Raw genomic sequence first — 20,316 nt, forward strand, 5'->3', positions numbered from 1 at the left:
GACCGGCTGACTGTCTGGTAGTTATAATGCACAGTGACCACCAGGAGGAAGACACTCAACGCACAGGCATGGAAACATGGAACAGACTGATGAATCTCAAAGGAGAGGGGGGAGGGGGAAGGGCGGGAAGAGATTAACCAAAGATCTTATATGCATACTAGAGGCCCGGTGCACAGATTCATGCACCGGTGGGGTCCCTTGGCCTGGCCTGCGGGGATCGGGATGAAACCAGCTCTCTGACATTCCCCAAGGGGCCCCGGATTGTGAGAGGGCACAGGCCAGGCCAAGGGACCCCACCAGTGCACTGGGCCTCTAGTTCCTAAATAAAATTATGCTGTTAGACTTTTTTTTTTTTTTTTTTTTCATTTTATGTGCCTCAGGCATGAAACAGCTCTGGCCACCGACACAGGCATCAAGCTAGGATGAACTAAGGACTGTACATCTGCTTTGCCCCTGACTGATATAAGAGCAACACCACCAATCAGGTGTCTCCTTGCCCATTGCCAGGGGGTTTAGGCTGTTAGACTTTTTAACTCTTGTGTTTGCTTTTATAGTTTTTCAGACTTCTGGGAACTTTTAGGTTGTCAAATATGTCTGTACCAGTAGTCTGTCCCCTCATTCTAGTTTAATACTCTCACCTAAAGTGGGTCAGAAAATCAACTTATTTAACTTGATAGAATTATTACTTTAAAATCAATATATTAAGTCATTTTGATTTTAGGACAACTTAGAGTACCTCCAAGTTATCCAAGGGGAACAACGCAATTGTTAATATGCAAAGCAGAATATTTATATTAAATTTATTAAACACTAATATAACACTTTAAAGAAACGGATATTAGACAATCAAATTAATAGCAATTCATGATTTAAGAGGTTGGAAATCACTGACCTTATTAGGACTATGATGGAGGCATTTCTGAAGAAACTTTTACTCTGAAAGTAGGGTATCTCCAGAAGTACACATTTAAAGACTATATATACAAATTGGCTAATTGCTGGTCTTTATTGTCTAAACCCTAAATCACAATTAATTACTTTGTACAAAGAAAAGTTGAACTTTGTTTACCCTAATGGGCAATAAATGTGCTTAGGAACATAGTCCAAAAAAACTGAAAATATGTGACATGGGCAGCATGTAGCACAGAGGCTTAATGCCAAGAGCAGTGAGTTGTTTTCATTTGTATCTACATTTTATTTATTTGTTATTTTAGCTCATTACTTCTGGTATATGTGCTTTTAAAATATAGCCTATATAATAAAAGGTTAATATGCAAATCGACCATATAGTGGAACGACCGGTCACTATAACATGCACTGACCACCGGGGAGCAGATGCTCAATGCAGGAGCTGCCCCCTGGTGGTCAGTGCGCTCCCACAGGGGGAATGCCGCTCAGCCAGAAGCCGGGCTCATGGCTGGTGAGCGCAGCAGCGGTGGCGGGAGCCTCTCCCACCTCTCCCGCCTCTGTGGCAGCACTAAGGCTGTCCAACTGACAGCTTAGGCCCACTCCCCGGAGGTTTCCTGGATTGCAAGAGGGTGCAGGCTGGGCTGAGGGACACCCTCTTCTCCCCCCCCCCCCCCGAGGGCACGAATTTCATGCACCGGGCCTCTAGTGTTATATAATTATGATGTAATTACATTCTATCATTTTATCTGAGGTCAGTGTAGGACCTTCCATTGCACATGTACTTAAAAGTTATATTTGTATTTTAGGAAACAGATTAGATCAAATAATCATATTGCAATGTAATGTGCTAGAAATTATTATGCCACTTTTACTTTAAAAAATTTAAGCTAAATGGAATTAGAATAGAAATTGTGTGCATTCTGGCAGCTAAAAGAACTCAAATGCTGTTCTATAAAACTAGAAGTTATTAGTAATACTTCCTTTTAAAAGAATAACAGATTTTTAAATTACACATATTTATTCTGCAACTTGGGTACATATATCAGATCATCTATATGAATCAAATACTTTTAGCTTCTGTAAGTTGAAAAAGAACAAAATAGTGCTTTCTATCAATTTCAGCCCGTCCTCAGAAGCTTGGCATCTATACTGGAATGCCTGATTATCGCTCATTCAGTTGGAGTGGAAAGTCTTTTTGCTGACTGCATGAAGTAAGTGATCTGAAGTAATGCTGTTACTATTAATTGAGGGATTCTGTTCTTTCATTCTCCTAATTTTCTGGGAAAATTTTAGACTTGGCTGGTTTTCTTGGATGCAGTATATGTAACTTAATGCTTACCTAATTGTAACAATTGAAAAGACATATTGATTTAGTTATTACTCAAGGTGCTTGGGATCAATTTTATGTTAGCCCAACCATTATTACTTATGTTAAAATCCATGCATATTAACCCAAAGTGGATTTAAAATATATGTTTACCAAAAAGAGCATAGTTAAGTCCACTGTTTAGCTCACAAAAATAACTGTAAAGGTTAGTCAAAACATATATATGTACAAATTGAAAACACAAATATTGTTGAATATTATAATGAAAAATATTTTTATTTCTCTAACTTGGGATTCTTTTATTTATAACAGGTGGATTGTAAAGCATTTTGCAAGGTTTTGGTCTGAGAGAAACTTTGCAAATGTACCTCCTGAGATTCAGAAACATTGTCTTAACATGTTGATTCAGTCCTTAGTAAGTATAACCTGAATACTCTTGTTTGTATTTCACTTCAAGAGGTTTATTCAGTTGTTTATAAATAATTTCAATATTTCAATTATAAAGGTAAAGCTGTATTCCAGATAACCCAGAACCAGTTCTGAAAACCTATCCTTAGGAGTCTCTTCCTATGTGCCAAATTCATTAGGCAAGGTTCAGTCAGAGAAGCAGGAAGGTATGTATTGGTTTATGAACAAAAGGTACTCGGTACCAGGGATGGAAGTCATCATTGGTTCAACAGCATGGACTTTCACTCACTAAGGTGGATTTGAATATAACACTGAAATTTCTCTATGGCAACATTCCCCAAGAGGACCAGCTATCTACCTGGTGGCAGGTTAATTACATTGGACTACTTCATGGAAAAGGCATGTGTTCTCAGTGGAATAGACATTTGCTCTGGATATGAATTTGCCTTCATTGCTCCTCGTGTTTCTGACAAAGCCACTATCCATGGACTTACAGAGTGCCTTTTCCACTATCATGGTATTTCACACAGCATCACTTCTTACTAAGGAAGTCCACAGCAAATGATGTATAGCAATGGGCCCATGCTCACAATTTCACTTTTATCGCGTTTCCTATCCTGTTTCCTATCATCCTGAAGCAGCTGGCTCGATAAAATGGAAAAATTGTCTTTTTTTTTTTTTTTAAATCCTCACCAAGGATATTTTTCCATTGATTTTTAGAGAGATTGGGAAAGACAGAAAATCGATGTGAGAGAAACACATCGATTGGTTGCCTACTGCACGAGCCCCAACGAGGGCCTAGGCTGGGGAGGAGCCTGCAACCAAGGTATGTGTCCTGGACTGGAATCAAACCTGGGACCCTTTGGTCCTCAGGCCGACGCTCTATCCACTGCGCCAAACCAGCTAGGGCTGGAATGGCCTCTTGAAGACTCACTTTCAGCGCCAGCAAGGTAGCAATGCCTTCTGGGGTTGGGATAGTGCCCTTCTGGAGACTGTATATGCTCTAAATTAATTTTTTATTTATGGTGCTATTTCTCTTATAACTTGGATTCATGGATCCAGAAACTAGGAAGGGAGAATGGCTCCACATACAATTATTCCTAGTGATCCAAGCAGAACTATAGCTTCCTACCTCTATAACTTTAGTTTCTGCTGATCCTAGAGGTCTTAGTTCCAAAGAGAAAAATGCTTCCATCTAGAAACACTACAATGATTCTACTAAACCAGTGGTCGGCAAATTCATTAGTCAACAGAGCCAAATATCAACAGCATGAGAGCCAAATTTTTTAAACTTAAGCTATATAGGTATGTACATTGTTATTAACTTAATTAGGGTACTCCTAAGGCTTAGGAAGAGCCACACTCAAGGGGCCAAAGAGCCGCATGTGGCTCGCGAGCCGCAGTTTGCCGACCACGGTACTAAACTAAAAGTTGAGACTGCCTCCTTCTGGTTACTTTGTAAACCAACAGGCAAAGAAGGGGAATTATTGGTAGATTGAATCTGACTATGGGGGAGATTGAGTTGGTAACAACGTGGGTAATGAGGAGTACACTTGGAATACTGTGCTCCCATGTCCTATGATTAAAATCAATGGAAAACTAACAATCAAATTTAGACAGCACTGATAATGGCCCAGATTCTTCAGGAATTAAAGTTTGGGCCACCCTCCTGGATAAAGAATTACAAATAGCAGAGGTACTTGCTGAGAACAAAAGGGAATATGCAGTGTAGTGGGGAAAGGTAGATATAAATGCCAGCTATGAGCAAATGAACAGTTATAGAAATGAGCACTATAATAGTTATGATATAAACATGATTCATTTCCCTTTTTATATGAATGTTTATATACACTGAGTGGCCAGATTATTATGACCTCCTGACGTTTGTAGGCAAATTAGCTATAATTTTGCACTGAAGTTGCTAGAGGGCCAGACCATTATAAATAGGGGAGCAGGTTGTTTAATACGACAGTAAAAGTGATTTTTTTCTGAAGATATGGGTAAACAACACGATTTAACAGCCTTGGAACGTGGGAGATAGATATATATATATATATCTCCAAGTATTTTTTACAGTCTTATTACCCTACCATCTAATATAAGACAATGTTAATATTAGTTAACTTTATATCTCTGTATTTAAGTTACTGACTCAAAGGGAAGTGTGAGTCAGTTTGAAGAACAGTGAACGTTATCCAAAGACAATACAAGAGAATTTTTATCCTCTTTTAAGGAAAGGGTTAGCCTATTTGTTGTATAGGAGATAGTTATGTTAGGCAGAAGCATAACTTTGTTATCCCTATTTGGGAATTAAATATGGTTTAAAGAGACGTGTATGGGTGCCAGGTTGACAAGGTACCTTGTCTGGGAAGCATGAATGAACCATGCTTCCCAGAATTTCCTTCTTTGTATATTTCTAGAGTGGCCACAAGAGAATTTGGCATGAGATTTGTAAGGTAGATGTGAAGCAGCAGTAGCCTTTTTTTTACACCAGGAAGATTGGAGCAGGCACTTTTAGCTTGTACATTTTGGTTGTTTGCTGGCTTACCTTGTTGGCGAGGAACAGCAGCCAGGCCTGCAACTGCTTCACCTTGCCCTGTATCCTCTTTTGGGTTCTCTTCTCCTGAGCCATGGATGTGTTTACCTCCTTGATGAAGGGTGCCAACATCTCCTGAAGGACACCCATTTCATCCAGGTTGGAGTCAGTGAGAGCTGAAATGAGTCCATCCTTGTGGATTACAACTTGTGCTCTTGGATATCAGTTTGTCCTTGATCTTCACTTTATGTCCATCTTCCCTTCTCGACTGCCTTCCCTGTGGACTTCAAACTACCACATCATCTACAAAGATTGTCTAACCATCTTCCACAATTGTATAGGTTGAGACCTTATAACAAATTCCTTCATGTCTATAAATGCCACCACCACCATTACCACTACCAATATCACTACTATTACTACGAAGAGAAGGAGGAACAGGAGGCAGAGAAGGAGAAGTGGTAGTAGTAACAGTAGTAGTATTTGGTAGGTTTTTAGACCTTTACAGTTCAAAAACTACTTTTTGTTTTATTGAAATTTTGTATAAAACAGGTACTATTATCTCCATTTCACATACAAGAAAGGAGAATCAGAGAGGTAAGTGCTTTTATTCAAGTTCACAGTGCCAGTAAATTACAAAGCTAGGTTTTAAAACCAATTGCTGCCATTCTCTCATTGTGGGCAAAGACTTTATTCTTAGAAAAGTATGGGCCTTTAAGTAGATCAGTGGAACAGAATAAAGAGTCTAGAAATAAAGCCATGCCTTTATGGTCAATTAATATTTGATAAGGGAGGCAAAAACAATTGGGTAAAGATAGTCCTTCAATAAATAGTGTTGGGAAAATTGGGCAGATATGTACCAAAAAAATGAAACTAGACCACCTTCTTACACCATACACAAGACTAAATTCAAAATGGAATAAAGACTTAAATGTAAGACTCGAAATCATAAAAATCCTAGAAGAAAACATAGGCAGTAAGATCTTGGACATGTCTCAAGCTACTGTATTTTTCCGTGTATAAGATGCCCTCATGTATAAGACACCCCTCACTTTTCCAACCCAAAATTAAGAAATCAATATTTTAAACATTTTGCTGGTTTTCCTATTAAGACCTTCTATTTTGGCATCTTAAGGAGTTGTTCTTTCTGTTTTCTCCACTGTCTGATCATACACTCAGTGGGAAGAGGTTCAAATTGTCTCTCTGCAGCTCTTTTTTCATGCTCTTTTGCATAGCTGATTGCATTTACTTTGAATTTTACAGAGTAAGACAGTCTCTTACTGGTATTTATCTTTTTAATTTTTGACATCTTTATGGGCCCAGAACGCTCCAGTCCCTGTTGCTTCTGCGCACTTTCCACCTCCACCTCCAATAGCAATAAGGCTCGTGATTAGAGGAAGCCTGTTTGACAAGGTCTGGGCAGCTATGCGCCCGCGCGGGCCCCTCCTCGGCTGACTTCCGTGTATCAGATGCCCTCAATTTTCAGTCTAACGATTTTAGAAAAAAATAACATCTTATACACGAAAAAATACGGCATATTTTTTCTGATATATCTCCTAGAGCAAGGGAAACAAAAGAAAAAAATAAACAAATGGGACTACATCAAACTAGAAGGTTTTTGCATGGCAAAGGAAACTATTGGCAAAATGAAAAGACAATCCACTGAATGGGAGAATATATTTGCCAATGATACATCTAATAAGGGGGTAATATCCAAAATTCATAAAGAACTTATATAACTCACCACCAGTAAAATATATATTTAGCTTTTGATAAAAATAGGATATTTTTTTATTATTTTCCAATTAAAATTTAAAGTATGTTATCCAAAAATATTAAAGAAAGCAAACCGCCTTCTTAAGTCTCCTTTCATTCTAATTGAGTTCCACCACATGTACCATGGCATCACTTTAGTCTATCAGCTAGAAAACATACCCTTCCATTGGCTTTCCCTCCTTCGCTGTTTCTCTCTCCCAGTGCCTCAGATCCTCTTGGAATCACTTTTCAAAATAAACCATGTCTTAGACCCAGTCTAAGACTAGTAGTATTGGCCCAACAATTCTATTCCTAGGAATTTATCCTATAGATTTATTTACATACTAGAGGCCCAGTGCATGAAAATTCACACACTGGAGCGGGGGGGGGGGGGCGCGGGGAGGGTCCCTCAGCCTGGCCTGCCCCCTCTCACAGTCTGAGAGCCCCCAGGGTCGGGAGGCAACCCAGCCATCAGGGGAAGGCGACACCCCCATCACACCTCTGCTGCTGCCACTGCCAGCAGCACAAGCCTCAGGCGGCCCTGGGGGGCTGAGGGGAGCAGTGGGTGCCGCCATCTTTGAGGGTGGGGCAGTCAATTAGCATATTCCCTCCTTATTGGCTGTGGGTGCCGCCATCTTTGAGGGTGGGGCAGTCAATCAGTATATTCCCTCCTTATTGGCTGTGGGCGCCACCATCTTTGCAATGGCGTGAGGGCAATTAGCATATTCCCTCTTTATTAGGATGTGTGAAATAATGTTATCTACAACATTATTACAACAATAGCAAAAAAATTGTTAATGTAAATGTCCATAAGAGGACTGGTTGAATGACTTACAATATATCCATATTATGGATTGTTACATAGTTGTTAAAACAATAACAAGGTTCTTTACATTCTGATAACATAAATATTCCAGATGTATGCTAAGTGTAAAAGGGAAGGTACAGCATACTGTGCATATTAATGCCTCCATTTGAGGAAAATAAGGGGAAAATTACATATATTTGTGTTTATATGTACTAGTACATAACTCTGGAAAGATACAGAAAATAAATAATTGATTGGGACAAGGGAAAATGGGTGGCTTGGGGCAGGAAGAAGAGGGTCACTTTTCTTGGTAATACCCTTTATATTTTTTTGAAGTTTGAATCATGTGTTCTGTTAACTATTGAATTAAAATTGTATGTGTTTGGTCTAAAAGTGTATTACATTTTCTTTTTGAGCCTCAGGCTATTCTGACATTTAATGTTATCGTGGATTCAGATCAATGTGGAATAAAACCACATAACACTTATTTTAGTTTTTAAGTAGATTGCAAGTTAAATCGTGATAACTATACTCTATATCTGTATTTTGAAAAAGATATTGCTGTCAGAGCAGATAACATATGTATGTAGTAAACATTTTGTAGATACCTGCCAAGTTTATTTGAATACCCTACACTTGGCACTACTACCAGAAAAAATCCCTATAGTACAGCAAATTGGGCTTATTGCCTAAAACTCTTAGTAATTGCAGTTACTTTAGGGAGTCACCAGATGAGAAAAGGATGATGGTGCTAAAATAATTTTTAAAAGACTTGAATTACAGCAAAGTATGGTTTCTTTTTACTCTAATAAATAAAGCAAGGGAAGTATATAATGTTTTAAAATAATTCTTGAGCCCTAGCCAGTTTAGCTCAGTGGATAGAGCGTCAGCCTGCAGACCAAAGAGTCCCAGGTTCAATTCTGGTCAAGGGCACATACTTTGGTTGCAGGCTCCTCCCCAGCCCAGGCCCTGGTCAGAGCTCATGCAGGAGGCAACCAATCGATGTGTTTCTCTCACATCGATGTTTCTGTCTTTCCCTCTCTCTCCACTCCCTCAAAAAAATCAATGGAAAGATATCCTCGGGTGAGGATTAACAAAACAAAACAAAAAAATTAAATAGCCCCCACCATGATGCTATACACCTAAAAAGCAAAAAAAATCTTGATAAATGGGTGAACATTTTAAATCTTGATGTTCAATAATTAAACTTAATTCAGCTTAGGAATTCGCTTATAGATTCTAAGTCTGATAATGCTAAGAGATCAACAAATATTTGAGTGTCTACTATGATCCATTTCTTTGTTTTCTTGTTGTTTTTTTGTTTTTGTTTTTTTTTATGATCCATTTCTATACTAGGCTTTGGGGATATAATGATGAGCCAAAAACAGATATGGTTTTACACCTAATAAACATACAGCCTAATGGAGACAGATATTAATCAAATAGTTATGTTAATTATTGAATACTAGAGGCCCAGTGCACAAAATTCGTGCACTCGTGGGGAGGGGGGGGTGATCCCTCAGCCTGGTCTGTGCCCTCTCACAGTCTGGGAGCCCTCAGGCCCACGGGGAGCGGGCCTAAGCTGTCCTTAGCACTGCTGTGGAGGTGGGAGAGGCTCCTGCCACCACTGCTGCGCTCGCCAGCTATGAGCCCAGCTCAGGGCTTCTGGCTGAGCGGTGCTTTCCCTGTGGGAGTGCACTGACCACCAGGGAGCAACTCCTGCGTTGAGCATGTGCCCCTGATGGTCAGTGTGCGTCATAGTGACTGGTTGTTCTGCCATTCAGTCATTTTTCATATTAGCCTTTTATTATATAGGATAGGATTGCAAATGAATGAGGTGATTTAAAGAAAAGGGACAGATTCTTTGATGGCACGTATAAAGGGAATCTGATGTAGGTCAGGAACCTACATCAGGGAAGAAATAGTGTTTGAGTTCAGATCTGAAAGCTACAGCGGGTATGCAAAGTTTATCTCATGCAGCCTACGTTAAGGATTTCATGCTGTCATTTCTAGATTTATTAGTTATCTATTGCTGTGTAACAAACCACCACAAAACTAAGTGATTTAAAACTACAGTTCATTATTTCTTACAATTCTGTGGGTTGACTGGGTGATTCTTTAGTTGATCTTGCCTGAGCTCTGTTCTGCACTGCTTTCAGCTGATAGCTAAGTTGGAGGCTGGGCCTCCTGTTCCATGTGGTCTTTCTTACCAGGCTTCTATATGGTCTTATGGTCCCAGAATTCCAAGATGGTAAAGACAACTGCAAGGCTTCTTGAGGCCTAGGCTCTGGAACTTGCACAACACCACTATTTGTGTGAGCAAGTGAAAAGGCCAGTCTCAATACAAGGGATGAGGAAATAGATTTTACCTCTTGATGGATGGAGCTATTAAAAAATTATGGCTATGTTTTTCAATCTACTACAGTCTATCAGATATTTCAATAATAGTTATTACCAAGCATTGTTTTAAGAACTAGAAATCAGCCTGGACAGTGTGGCTCAGTGGTTGAGTGTCAACCCATTAACCAAGAGGTCACCAGTTCAATTTCCAGTCAGGGCACATGCCCGGTTTGGGATTCAATCCCAAGTACGGGGCATGCAGGAGGCAGCTGATCGATGATGTTTCATTCTCATTGATGTTGCTATCTATCCCTCTCTCTTCCCCTCTCTCTAAAAATAAAAATAAAATAAAAAACATTTTTTAAAGAACTAGAAATCAAACATAAATAAGATGTAATTTATAAGTTGTTTTTTCTTTTTCGTGGAGCCCATGGTATTTGTATATTGTCATTCCATTTTCCATAGAGATTAGTTTTTGTGAACATTTTTCCTATGGTATAAAAAATGAATCATCAGTAAATGAATAAAACATAAAAAGAGGGGTCTTACCTCATTAGAGAAGAGGAAAAAAATCACTGGGGATTATAAGTAATTTTTAGTCATTCTAAATTTGTAATAAAGAACATGTATTTTATAGTAATAAAAGAATTAAGGCTATGCTGGTGTAGCTATGCAATTATGAATGATACCTATAAAGACAAAAAATTAATTCGGTAGTGAAAATCTCAGGAAAGGTAAGTTTTTCTTTGTAGTTATAACTTGTTTTCAGGTTTGTTTTAGCTTCTTTAAAAGGTGATTTCTTCCAAGCTCAGTTTGCCCTTTGGGGTAATTTTGAATGAATGAATAAATATTACATGTAAAACTAATGATAAAGGTATTAGCTACCTGAAATTTTGGGGGGTTTTTTTGCCAGAAGCATTACAAGAAAACAAAAGTATTTTTATTTGCTTAGAAAATGATTTTATGAGCAGTAATCTAACTTTTTTTCCAATATTTTTCAAATTATAAGAATGATAAGAACGCTGCTTTTCTTCTGATGGAAAGTGACAGGCTAATCATCAGTTTGCCCAGAGTGAAGTGGACAGAAGCAGCACTGACTATGGCATCTCAGCTACAGGAAGAATGCATTGCATTTATTGTAGAAAACTTCTCCAAGATCATTCAGAGTGAAAATTTTGCACTTCTCTTACAGGTACTCTGTCTAAAATTATATCCTATATTTAGTTCCATCTTTGTGTTCAGATTATAATTACGCAACAGTTTTTAAATGCAGGTTGTCATTGATTAAATTAGTATGGCTTAAATAAATTCCATAGCAGATGGCAGGTTTGCGTAGGATTTGGAGCAGTGATGGACAGGATTTTTGGCTCACAAGATAATGAAGGCAGGAAGGGACAGGTTTGTGTACCCTGGCAAAGCCCAATGTAATGCTAGCCAACTCTAACCCTCTATCAGCATAAGCCATGTTTTAGAAACTAAAGTCACAATGATATTGTTTTGGTCACTAATACAATTATGGTCCATGCAAAATTCTTTGTTTTCTTGGGGACCCACTTTCTCTAAATGTAGTCATTGAATAAAGAACTTCTTTTACTTTTTTCTAAACTCTGTTTTTAGGATGATTTTGGCTTTTAAGATAAGTGTGTGTATGCGTGAAGGTATTTTTAACAACGGAAAGGGATTATAATAATAGTTGTTATTATAATAATAATTACATTATTTTAACAGAGGAAGTAAGATTTCTGATTGATTTCGAACAGCCAGTTTTGATTAATGGCATGTTGTAATGCCAGACTCTCACATTTCTTACACATTTTACATGTATTCCTATTAAATATCAATTTCTATGTTTCATAGTCACAAGCAATGAGCAGCACAGCTGATTTGTTGGACAAAATTTTAAAAGCAGTCGAAGAAAACATTACCACTGAGAATAGTTGCTCTCTTCTTATGGCTCTGGACAAGTTACTGAACTCGGACAGTATAAAAGAAATGGTATTGAATGTAATAATAACGTTCATTAACATGGTTTAACATTTAAACTGTTTTAAGATTTTTAAAAAATATGCCCATTTTAAATGTTGCTTGGTTGAAACTAGGTAATGGATACCTGGGGATTGGTTATAGTCTACTTTGGTGTATATTTGGTATTATCTTACAGTACAAAAATATTTTCATTTTTATTTTCCTCCAAATGGACATATTATAAAAGTTTGGAATTTGGCAATTTTACTGGCTAGTTCTAGACATAGTGTGGTATTTAATAATATTAATTGATATAGCATAACTTTAGTATTTCTCTCTGGTCACTACTTTAAAATTCCTAAATATAAAACAGAATTTAAAATAATTTTTTAGAAATTTTAATCATCAAGTATCTTTTATTTTTATAGTATATTCATAATGCATTTTTGTCTTAAAACAATCATATTAAAATAGTATTGACTGGGAAAAAGCAAAATTAAAATATTACTTATTTTTAAATGCAGTTAATAATAATTACTAAGCTAATTGCTAATTATTGACATTTTATATTTAACAAGAGTGATAAAAAATTTTTCATCATATTTTTACTACTGCATAGAGTATTTGACCTTGTAATGTCATAGTGGATTTGAAAAGGCTGAGGAAGGTATTCATGTAAAGGCCATTGGTGGTTTAAAATAATGTTTAGTTGAAAGGATAAGGTTTAGCTTCATGTTCACTGTAAAATTCTGTTGTGAAGAGTAAGCCTTCATAAAGAACATGTACCCGACGATCTTGAAAATCTAAGTGATGACATCATTGATCTACCTTAGGAATAAGTAGATTCGGAAAGGAATAATGACTGGTTGCTATGACAATGTGGCTCTCACCAGCTGCTGATTTGTTGCTTGAACGCAGGGTTTTACGTGCAAGATCCAGGCTGTGCGTGATAAGCTGTGGATCTTCCTGGTTCAGTCTTTCTATGCTGTTCGTCACACAGAAAGCTGGAAGCTGATGAGCACAGATGATCAACAGAAAATCCAAGCAGGTATATTAACCCTGAGATTTTTTATTCTTCATATTATAATCTTTGTGACAAAGGATATTTTGAGGGGATTCTAATAAGTGATAGAATTAATGTTTGTTTGTTTCTGTTCAATAATAGCTTGCTGATTAAAACTAGTGATAGTATGTTTAGGCAGTTTTAATAAATCATACTCTCATGCTATTCTTAGAAAATGAAACTCATTTCATACATATATGTGTGTATGTTTTATGTGTATGTGAATATATAAATTTTTTATCTTACTTTATATTAACAACAATGTTCCAGCCAAATTTGCTTAAAAGCATTCTTGTTTTACTTAAAGAGACTGATTAGAAGTGTAGGAAAATGTAAGCCATATAGAACAGATTATCAAACATCACACTTTCTCTTCCTTTTTAAATATATTTTCATAAGCTTTTCCATCTTTTGCATAAGATACCCTTTCCTGTCGTTTTTGCCTAGATTAGATGGGTTAATTTCACAATTGATTGGTTCAGTGATATGGTGTGTGCTATTGCGGAGTGTCCCTCAGGAGCCACACAGTGGTCTCTGACATTGAATAGATAACATTTGAAACATTAGTATTAAACAAAAGATGTATACAGCTCAGAATGTGTGTTTCAAAAATATTAAAATAAAATTTTGAGGGTATGGAACTAAAAATGGCTTCATGACTATTTTTGGGTTAAAGCAGGTGCCTTAGAAAATATATTGGCAGATTCAGCAAGTGTACTTTGAAACATTTTAAGGTAAGAAAGACTAGATACTGTATTTTATGAGGAAAACATTTTTTATTATAAAACATGGAAGCCATATGTGATATAATATATTCTTGATAGTACCTAGATATGTTAAATTCTTTAATGGTTTAATCAGAATGTGATTTGCTCTGTCTTGTGTTATGAGCATAATATAATAGTGTAGCTAGATGTGATCTCGGCAACAGTTTTCAAAGAAATTCAACAACAACAAAAACAAGCAAAATCATGGAACAAAAATCATGAGGTCTTCAGAAATTAGAAATTTATTCCTTGTTACTCTTTCTATACTGATTTTTAAATGACAATTTAATCTTTACTATGAAATCTGTATAATGTGAAGAAATAAGATCAGCATTCCCAGAGTAGGTGTCATTCAACTCTCTTCTGATTGGCAGTTAACTTTATTTTTCTCCAATTTAGAGGATTTCATACTTAAGTTGAGCCTCAATGTTCTTTATCGTAATTCTTTAAAATGTTAATTAAAATTACATGTAAATACATATATATGTATATACATACATACACACATATCTAAAACAAAATATTATTGGTAATCCAACTAATTGTCAAAAAAACTTTTCAATTGATTGCATTACAGTGTAAAAATGATGTTTTTTAAAATCTTAAATGTGCTGAATTATAATTATTCCTGACTTCTGGATAATTATTGTATTGTGAAACTCCAGAGAAAGGGGTGATTCTAGGTTGTCTTTCTTATAACATTTCTTTATTCTAGTTTGAGTTACTGACCTTTGGAAGAAATTATATAGAAATTTCTTCCTGTGTATTATTGTGCTAAGTAATTTGCTAACTATAAATCAGCTCTGATAATGCCATTTCTATGACCCTGCTTTGTCTTATAGCACAGATCCTATAGAATAGAGATAGCAGAAGACGCATGATAGAGTTACAGATAATTTGATGAATTTTCATCAGTTGTTTTAACAAAAAGAAAATAAATTTTGGAAAGTATATGTATTTCTTCAAAATATATTTTAGAGCCCCATAAGCTTCAAAAGGGAAAAATGCATTAGGTAAACTGTATGTGTAGCTCTTGTACCATTAATTCCTAGATACTTTCCTGATGTCATTCAAATTCTTATTAGAAGAACATAAACATGACTTCTCCAGTATCCCCATATAAACCTAATCAATAAAATGATTATTTTTGTGATTCTAAAAAGAACATGAGTTTGAGGATTTTTTTTTGTTTCATTTCAATAGAACCTTATCTTTTTCTCTTTCCTCTTTCCTCATGATATACGGGCAAAACAAGAAAATATTTGTAGTTAATTTCAATAGTATTTTTGTAATTTTTAGGATAAACATTTCTCATATTTAATAGTTCATAAAATACCACATTTGCCACAATCTGTAATTTTTTGAAATTTGGAATACTAAATGAAGCCAGTTATCTTAAAAATTTTACAGCTTAAAATAATTTTGGTTGCCCTAACCGGTTTGGCTCAGTGGATAGAGCGTCAGCTGCGGACTGAAGGGTCCCAGGTTCGATTCCAGTCAAGGGCATGTACCTTGGTTGCGGGCACATCCCCAGTAAGGGGCGTGCAAGGAGGCAGCTAATCGATGTTTCTCTCTCATCGATGTTTCTAACTCTCTATCCCTTTCCCTTCCTCTCTGTAAAAAATCAATAAAATATATTTTTAAAAAAATAATTTTGGTTTTTATAAAATGTATGAATCTTCTCTGTGAGATTTTGTATTATTTATTAATTTTAATAACAAAATTCATAGGGAACAAAAAACCAGATTCAAAATGTGATTTTAAAAATTTAGTATAATAGGGAATTGTCTTTGTGTACTAGGTTGGTTTCAGCTATTTTAAAATTATTTTCTATCAAGACAAACCCTTTTTCTGCTAGTATACTATTTTCCCTCTGATTTTATGTTAATAATAGTGCCTACTATAAAAATAAATTGATGTTTCTTTTTACAGCTGCATTTGACAAAGGTGATGATCGAAGACTTGGTAAAAAGCCTATATTCAGTAGCTCTCAGGTAAACTTTAAAAATTTTATAGGTCCAAATGAGAAAAGATACCCAATAATTTAAATTTTATTATTTTATTTCAAAATAATTTTTAAAAATATATTCTTTAATTAAAGCTATTCCTTAATGGAAATAATTTTGGGTCTTTTTTTAATCAAGTGAACATTTCATAAATTTTTTAATGATGTGAATTTTTATATCCAGCTGGCATAGAAAGTGTAATATTGTCTACCTTTTTTATTTCCTTGAAAACCTTTTTGGCAGCTAACATATTGGAGCTATTCCAGTAGATCAGAAATTGTCTAGAATTCTAGACCTAATTCATGTCTGTTTTTATAATTAACCTATTTCTTACAAAAGGAAATTTTGGTTGTCCCAGTTTTTTCTATACTAAGATTTTAATTCATGTAATAAATATGTGGTGTGAAAAAGGCAGTTAGTACCAAAAAGTTACTTAGTATACTCTAAAAATTACTTAGTATACTTATATGAGGTATCTAAAGTAGTCAAAATCTTAGAAACAGGAAGTAGAATGGTGGTTATTAGGGCCTGGGAGGACATAGAGTTTTAGTTTTGTAAGATGAAAAATTTCTATGGATCTTTTGCACAACAAGGAGCATATAGTTAACATGATTGTATTGCCTACTTAAAAATGGTTAAGATAGTACATTTTATGTTGTTTGTTTTTTACCACACACATAAATTACTTGGTGTATTCATTATAACATGAAATACTTTTTTCTTCTCCAAAAATGTTACTAGTATTAGCAATGGTTAGAGGTCCAAGCTAGCTAACTTACACATGGTTACTCAATAATATATTTGAAGTACGAAATTATACTAACCTAGTATTGTGCATTACAGTGACAGGGAGACATACATTGAGATTTCTAGTTTTGAATGCAAAGAGCATACTGCCTTTGCAGAGTGGGATAGGGAGTCTTTTCTTCCTCATCAGCCAGTAGATAAGAACTTATACAACTCTAAGCCACAACTGAGAGCTCTCCTGGCTTGAGGCAGAGGTCAAATTCCAAATGTCTTCTGTAAAAAACTGGGACACTGGAGTTTTTTGCCAGTAAACTTCCTAGGATTATTTCCCAAAGTGTGTTCCACAGAATACCAGCTCCCTCATGTTCTACCTACCAACATGTATCATCAACTAAGTTTGAGAATTGCTGCACAGCATAGCTCCTCTTAGAGACCAATGATGCATACTAGCACACAAAAGCTCTGAGAAACACTATAATAAAGAACACTGTTGAATTCAGTTTTATCCAAATTATCCCCAAGTTTTATAGTCATAGAACACCAGTAGACTCCCCTTCAGTCCTTTGTATAGTTACTAGAGGTCCGATGCATGAAATTCGTGCACGGGCGGGGGCGGGGGGGATACCCTCAGCCCAGCCTGCACCCTCTCCAATCCGGGATCCCTCTCACAATCCGGGACCGCTGGCTCCTAACTGCTCACCTGCCTGCCTGCCTGATCACCCCTGACTGCCCCCCCTGCTATCCTGATGACCCCTAACTGCCTCTGCCTGCCGGCCTGATCACCCCTAACTGCCCCCCCGGCCTGGTTGCCCCTTACTGCCCCCCTCTGCCAGCCTGGTTGCCCCAACTGTCCCCCCTACCGGCCTGGTTGCCCCACACAGCCTGCTGTTCAGTCGTTTGGTTGTCCCTCACTAACCCCCACCCCTGCCGGTCTGGTCGCCCCAGGCAGCCTGTTGGTCATTACTGTTACTGTGATGGCATCCTGGGCAATTTGCATATTCCTTTATTATTAGACAGATACTGAACATACTCAAGGAAATGCACCTTAGGACATTTTTTTCTGTGTACCCTGTTACCCCAGTGGATTTTTTAAGGTCCTAAGAATTAGCCTATCTGCCTTCCTTTCCCCTTTCCTATGAACTGTTATCAACCAGGCTTTTCCTCCTTCCTTGCCCTACAGCAAAATTGAACAGAGTCTGATTGTTCTTCCTTATCCCTCTGATTTTCAGGTTGAACAAGGGTTTATACTCTTAGCCACAAAGGAAAAAACAGATTAATATGTTTCCCTCAGAAAGGCAGTGATATTCCAAAATGGGTGCTGGACATAGAGAGTTTAAATCTTGACTTCACATTTACTATCTGTGTCATTTCTGAGTCCTAGTACGCTTATCTATAAAATGGGTTGATAAAACCTAGCAGGATTATTATGAAAATTAAGTCAAATAATTTATGTGCAGTTATCTGGTGTGTAGTAAGTGCTCAATAAGTGTGGAATGAATAAATGTGTCTTCCACATTTATAGACAGAAAAGTTTAAGAAGACTGCTAGTATCAAAATACTTAAGGGTAAACATATGATATCTGGGGTTGCTTCAAAATAAAACAGGGGTGCCCGACTGGCATGGCTCAGAACCAGGAGGTCACAATTCAATTCCCTATCAGCGCACATGCCTGGGTTGTGGGCTTGGTCCCCAGTGTGGGGTGTGCAGAAGGCAGCCAGCCGATCAATGAGTCTCTCTCATTGATGTTTCTCTCTCTCTCTCCTTCTTCCTTCCTCTCTGAAATAAATAAAAATATTAAAAAATAATAATAAGACAGGGGTAGTTATATATTAAACAAAATTGGCCCAGAGTTGATGATTGTTTAGGCTGGTTAATAGGTTCATGGGGATTCATGATACTGTTCTGTCTTCTTTTGCTGTTTAAATTTTTCTATATTAAAAAGTTAAAACAAGAAGGAATAGCACTAGAACCAAAAGGGTTGCCTAAGAGGATTGCTTTGTAGGGTTACCCTCTTTTTCTTTATTTTTGTCAGTAGCTCATGGTGACCATTTCAAGTTGGCCATTTGTATATGGGTAATATATGTAAACATTGCAGATGTAAGTCAGAGACTGCCTAGAAATGTGTATAAATTGAAACCCCAGCATGATGTACTGTGTTAATGTGAAATTTTTGAAAGGAGTGCAGTTACCCCATATACTATATAGATCTCACCCATAGCATGATGCTCTAAAATAGATTCAGTGACAGAATAAATTAAGTAGGATCAGTTTTAGGGGTGGGAAGAGGTCTACCTAGTTTTAGGTATTAACCCTTCTTGGTCCAACGTGGAGGCTGACTCGACAGACCAGGCACTAGGAGCAGGTCCAACATAGAGGCTGAGACACCACAAACCGGTTCAACATTCAATCCCGTCAATTAATTTGGACCAGACTGTTTGAATTCCAAAAATAAAATTGGACCGTAAAGGGTTAAAAATAAAGAATAAAATAAAGAAATCTTTTTAAAAATAAAGAATCCTGGCTGGGCAGCTCAGTTGGTTAGAGTGTCATCCTGATATGCCAAGGTTGCGGATTTGATCCCCGGTCAGGGCACATACAAGAATCAACCAATGTATGCAAAAATAAGTGGAACAACAAATCGATGTGGTTTCCTCTTGCGCTCTCTCCCCCTCCTTTCCTATCTCTTTTAAAATCAATTTAAAAAAATAAATATTTTTTGAGCTAAGATTTGATTAAGAAAACAAAAAGTGAGAGCTAAGCCTATTTGAACTTTATAAATATTACACACTACACTGAATTGGACCAGTCTCCACCCTCTGATCACACATAGTTTGAGGCCTAGAGATGTTAATGATCTTTTAAATATCCTAAGTCAAAGGCAAAGATAGGACAAGAACTAATGATTCTCTTATTATCATATCTTGCTTTTTCCTAAACTTAGCCAGGTTATTATTTATTTACTAGAGGCCCAGTGCACGGATTCGTGCATGGGGGTGGGGGTGGGCCTCTCAGCCTGGCCTGCCCCCTCTTGCAATTTGGGATCCCCCAGGGATGTCTGACTGCCAGTTTAGGCCTGATCCCGGGGCCTAAACTGGCAGTCGGACATCCCCCAGTGATGTAGCAGTGCACCAAGCGGCAGCCAGGGAGGAGCCTGAGCTAGGGCCAGGCGCCGCACCACTGGCACTCATCCCAGCCCGCTGTGCCTGCCACCACCACTCAGTAGCCCTGCCATGGGGTCAGGAGAGGCTCCCGATGCCGTGGCAGGTGCGCTTCTCAGCCGTGAGCCCTGCGGGTGCACACTGGTCAGTGCGTGTCATAGTGACTGGTTGACTAGTAGTCCCGGTTGTTCCATCATAACAGTCGCTTCGGCTTTTATATATATAGATGTATAAACATAGATGTTAATTTTATCTTAGACAAAATTTTAATGTAGTTGGAAGCTTTCTATATTTAGAAATAGACTTTGAACTTTACAATATATGCTCAGGTTTAACAACATTCACCATATTTTTTTTTGTGTATTTAGTATGTGGTGGGCACAGTGCTAAGGGATACAAAGATGAAGCTAACACAGGCTCTGCCTTATACCTCTACAATATCATATAGCTTTCCAAAGCAGGGGAAAAGCATTCAAATTTTTTAAAAAGGCAAAATAATTTTAAATTTTCTACCAATTAAAATTTT

At 37.1% G+C, this 20,316-nt stretch overlaps 1 protein-coding gene and 1 pseudogene across 1 annotated transcript in view; one reads left to right on the plus strand and one right to left on the minus strand.

The window, feature by feature from the left end:
* KIAA1107 (KIAA1107 ortholog) overlaps positions 1 to 20,316 on the plus strand; it is a 70,026-nt gene that overhangs the window by 40,330 nt on the left and 9,380 nt on the right. The window contains 6 exon segments of the mRNA XM_006093177.3: positions 2,032 to 2,120; positions 2,549 to 2,651; positions 11,093 to 11,275; positions 11,941 to 12,078; positions 12,967 to 13,096; positions 15,811 to 15,872. Coding sequence (XP_006093239.1) covers positions 2,032 to 2,120; positions 2,549 to 2,651; positions 11,093 to 11,275; positions 11,941 to 12,078; positions 12,967 to 13,096; positions 15,811 to 15,872 — 705 coding nt within the window.
* Positions 368 to 512, minus strand: LOC111826924 (annotated as a pseudogene).

The sequence above is a fragment of the Myotis lucifugus genome, unplaced genomic scaffold (assembly GCF_000147115.1).
Source record: "Myotis lucifugus unplaced genomic scaffold, Myoluc2.0 scaffold_110, whole genome shotgun sequence".
Lineage (NCBI taxonomy): Eukaryota > Metazoa > Chordata > Mammalia > Chiroptera > Vespertilionidae > Myotis > Myotis lucifugus.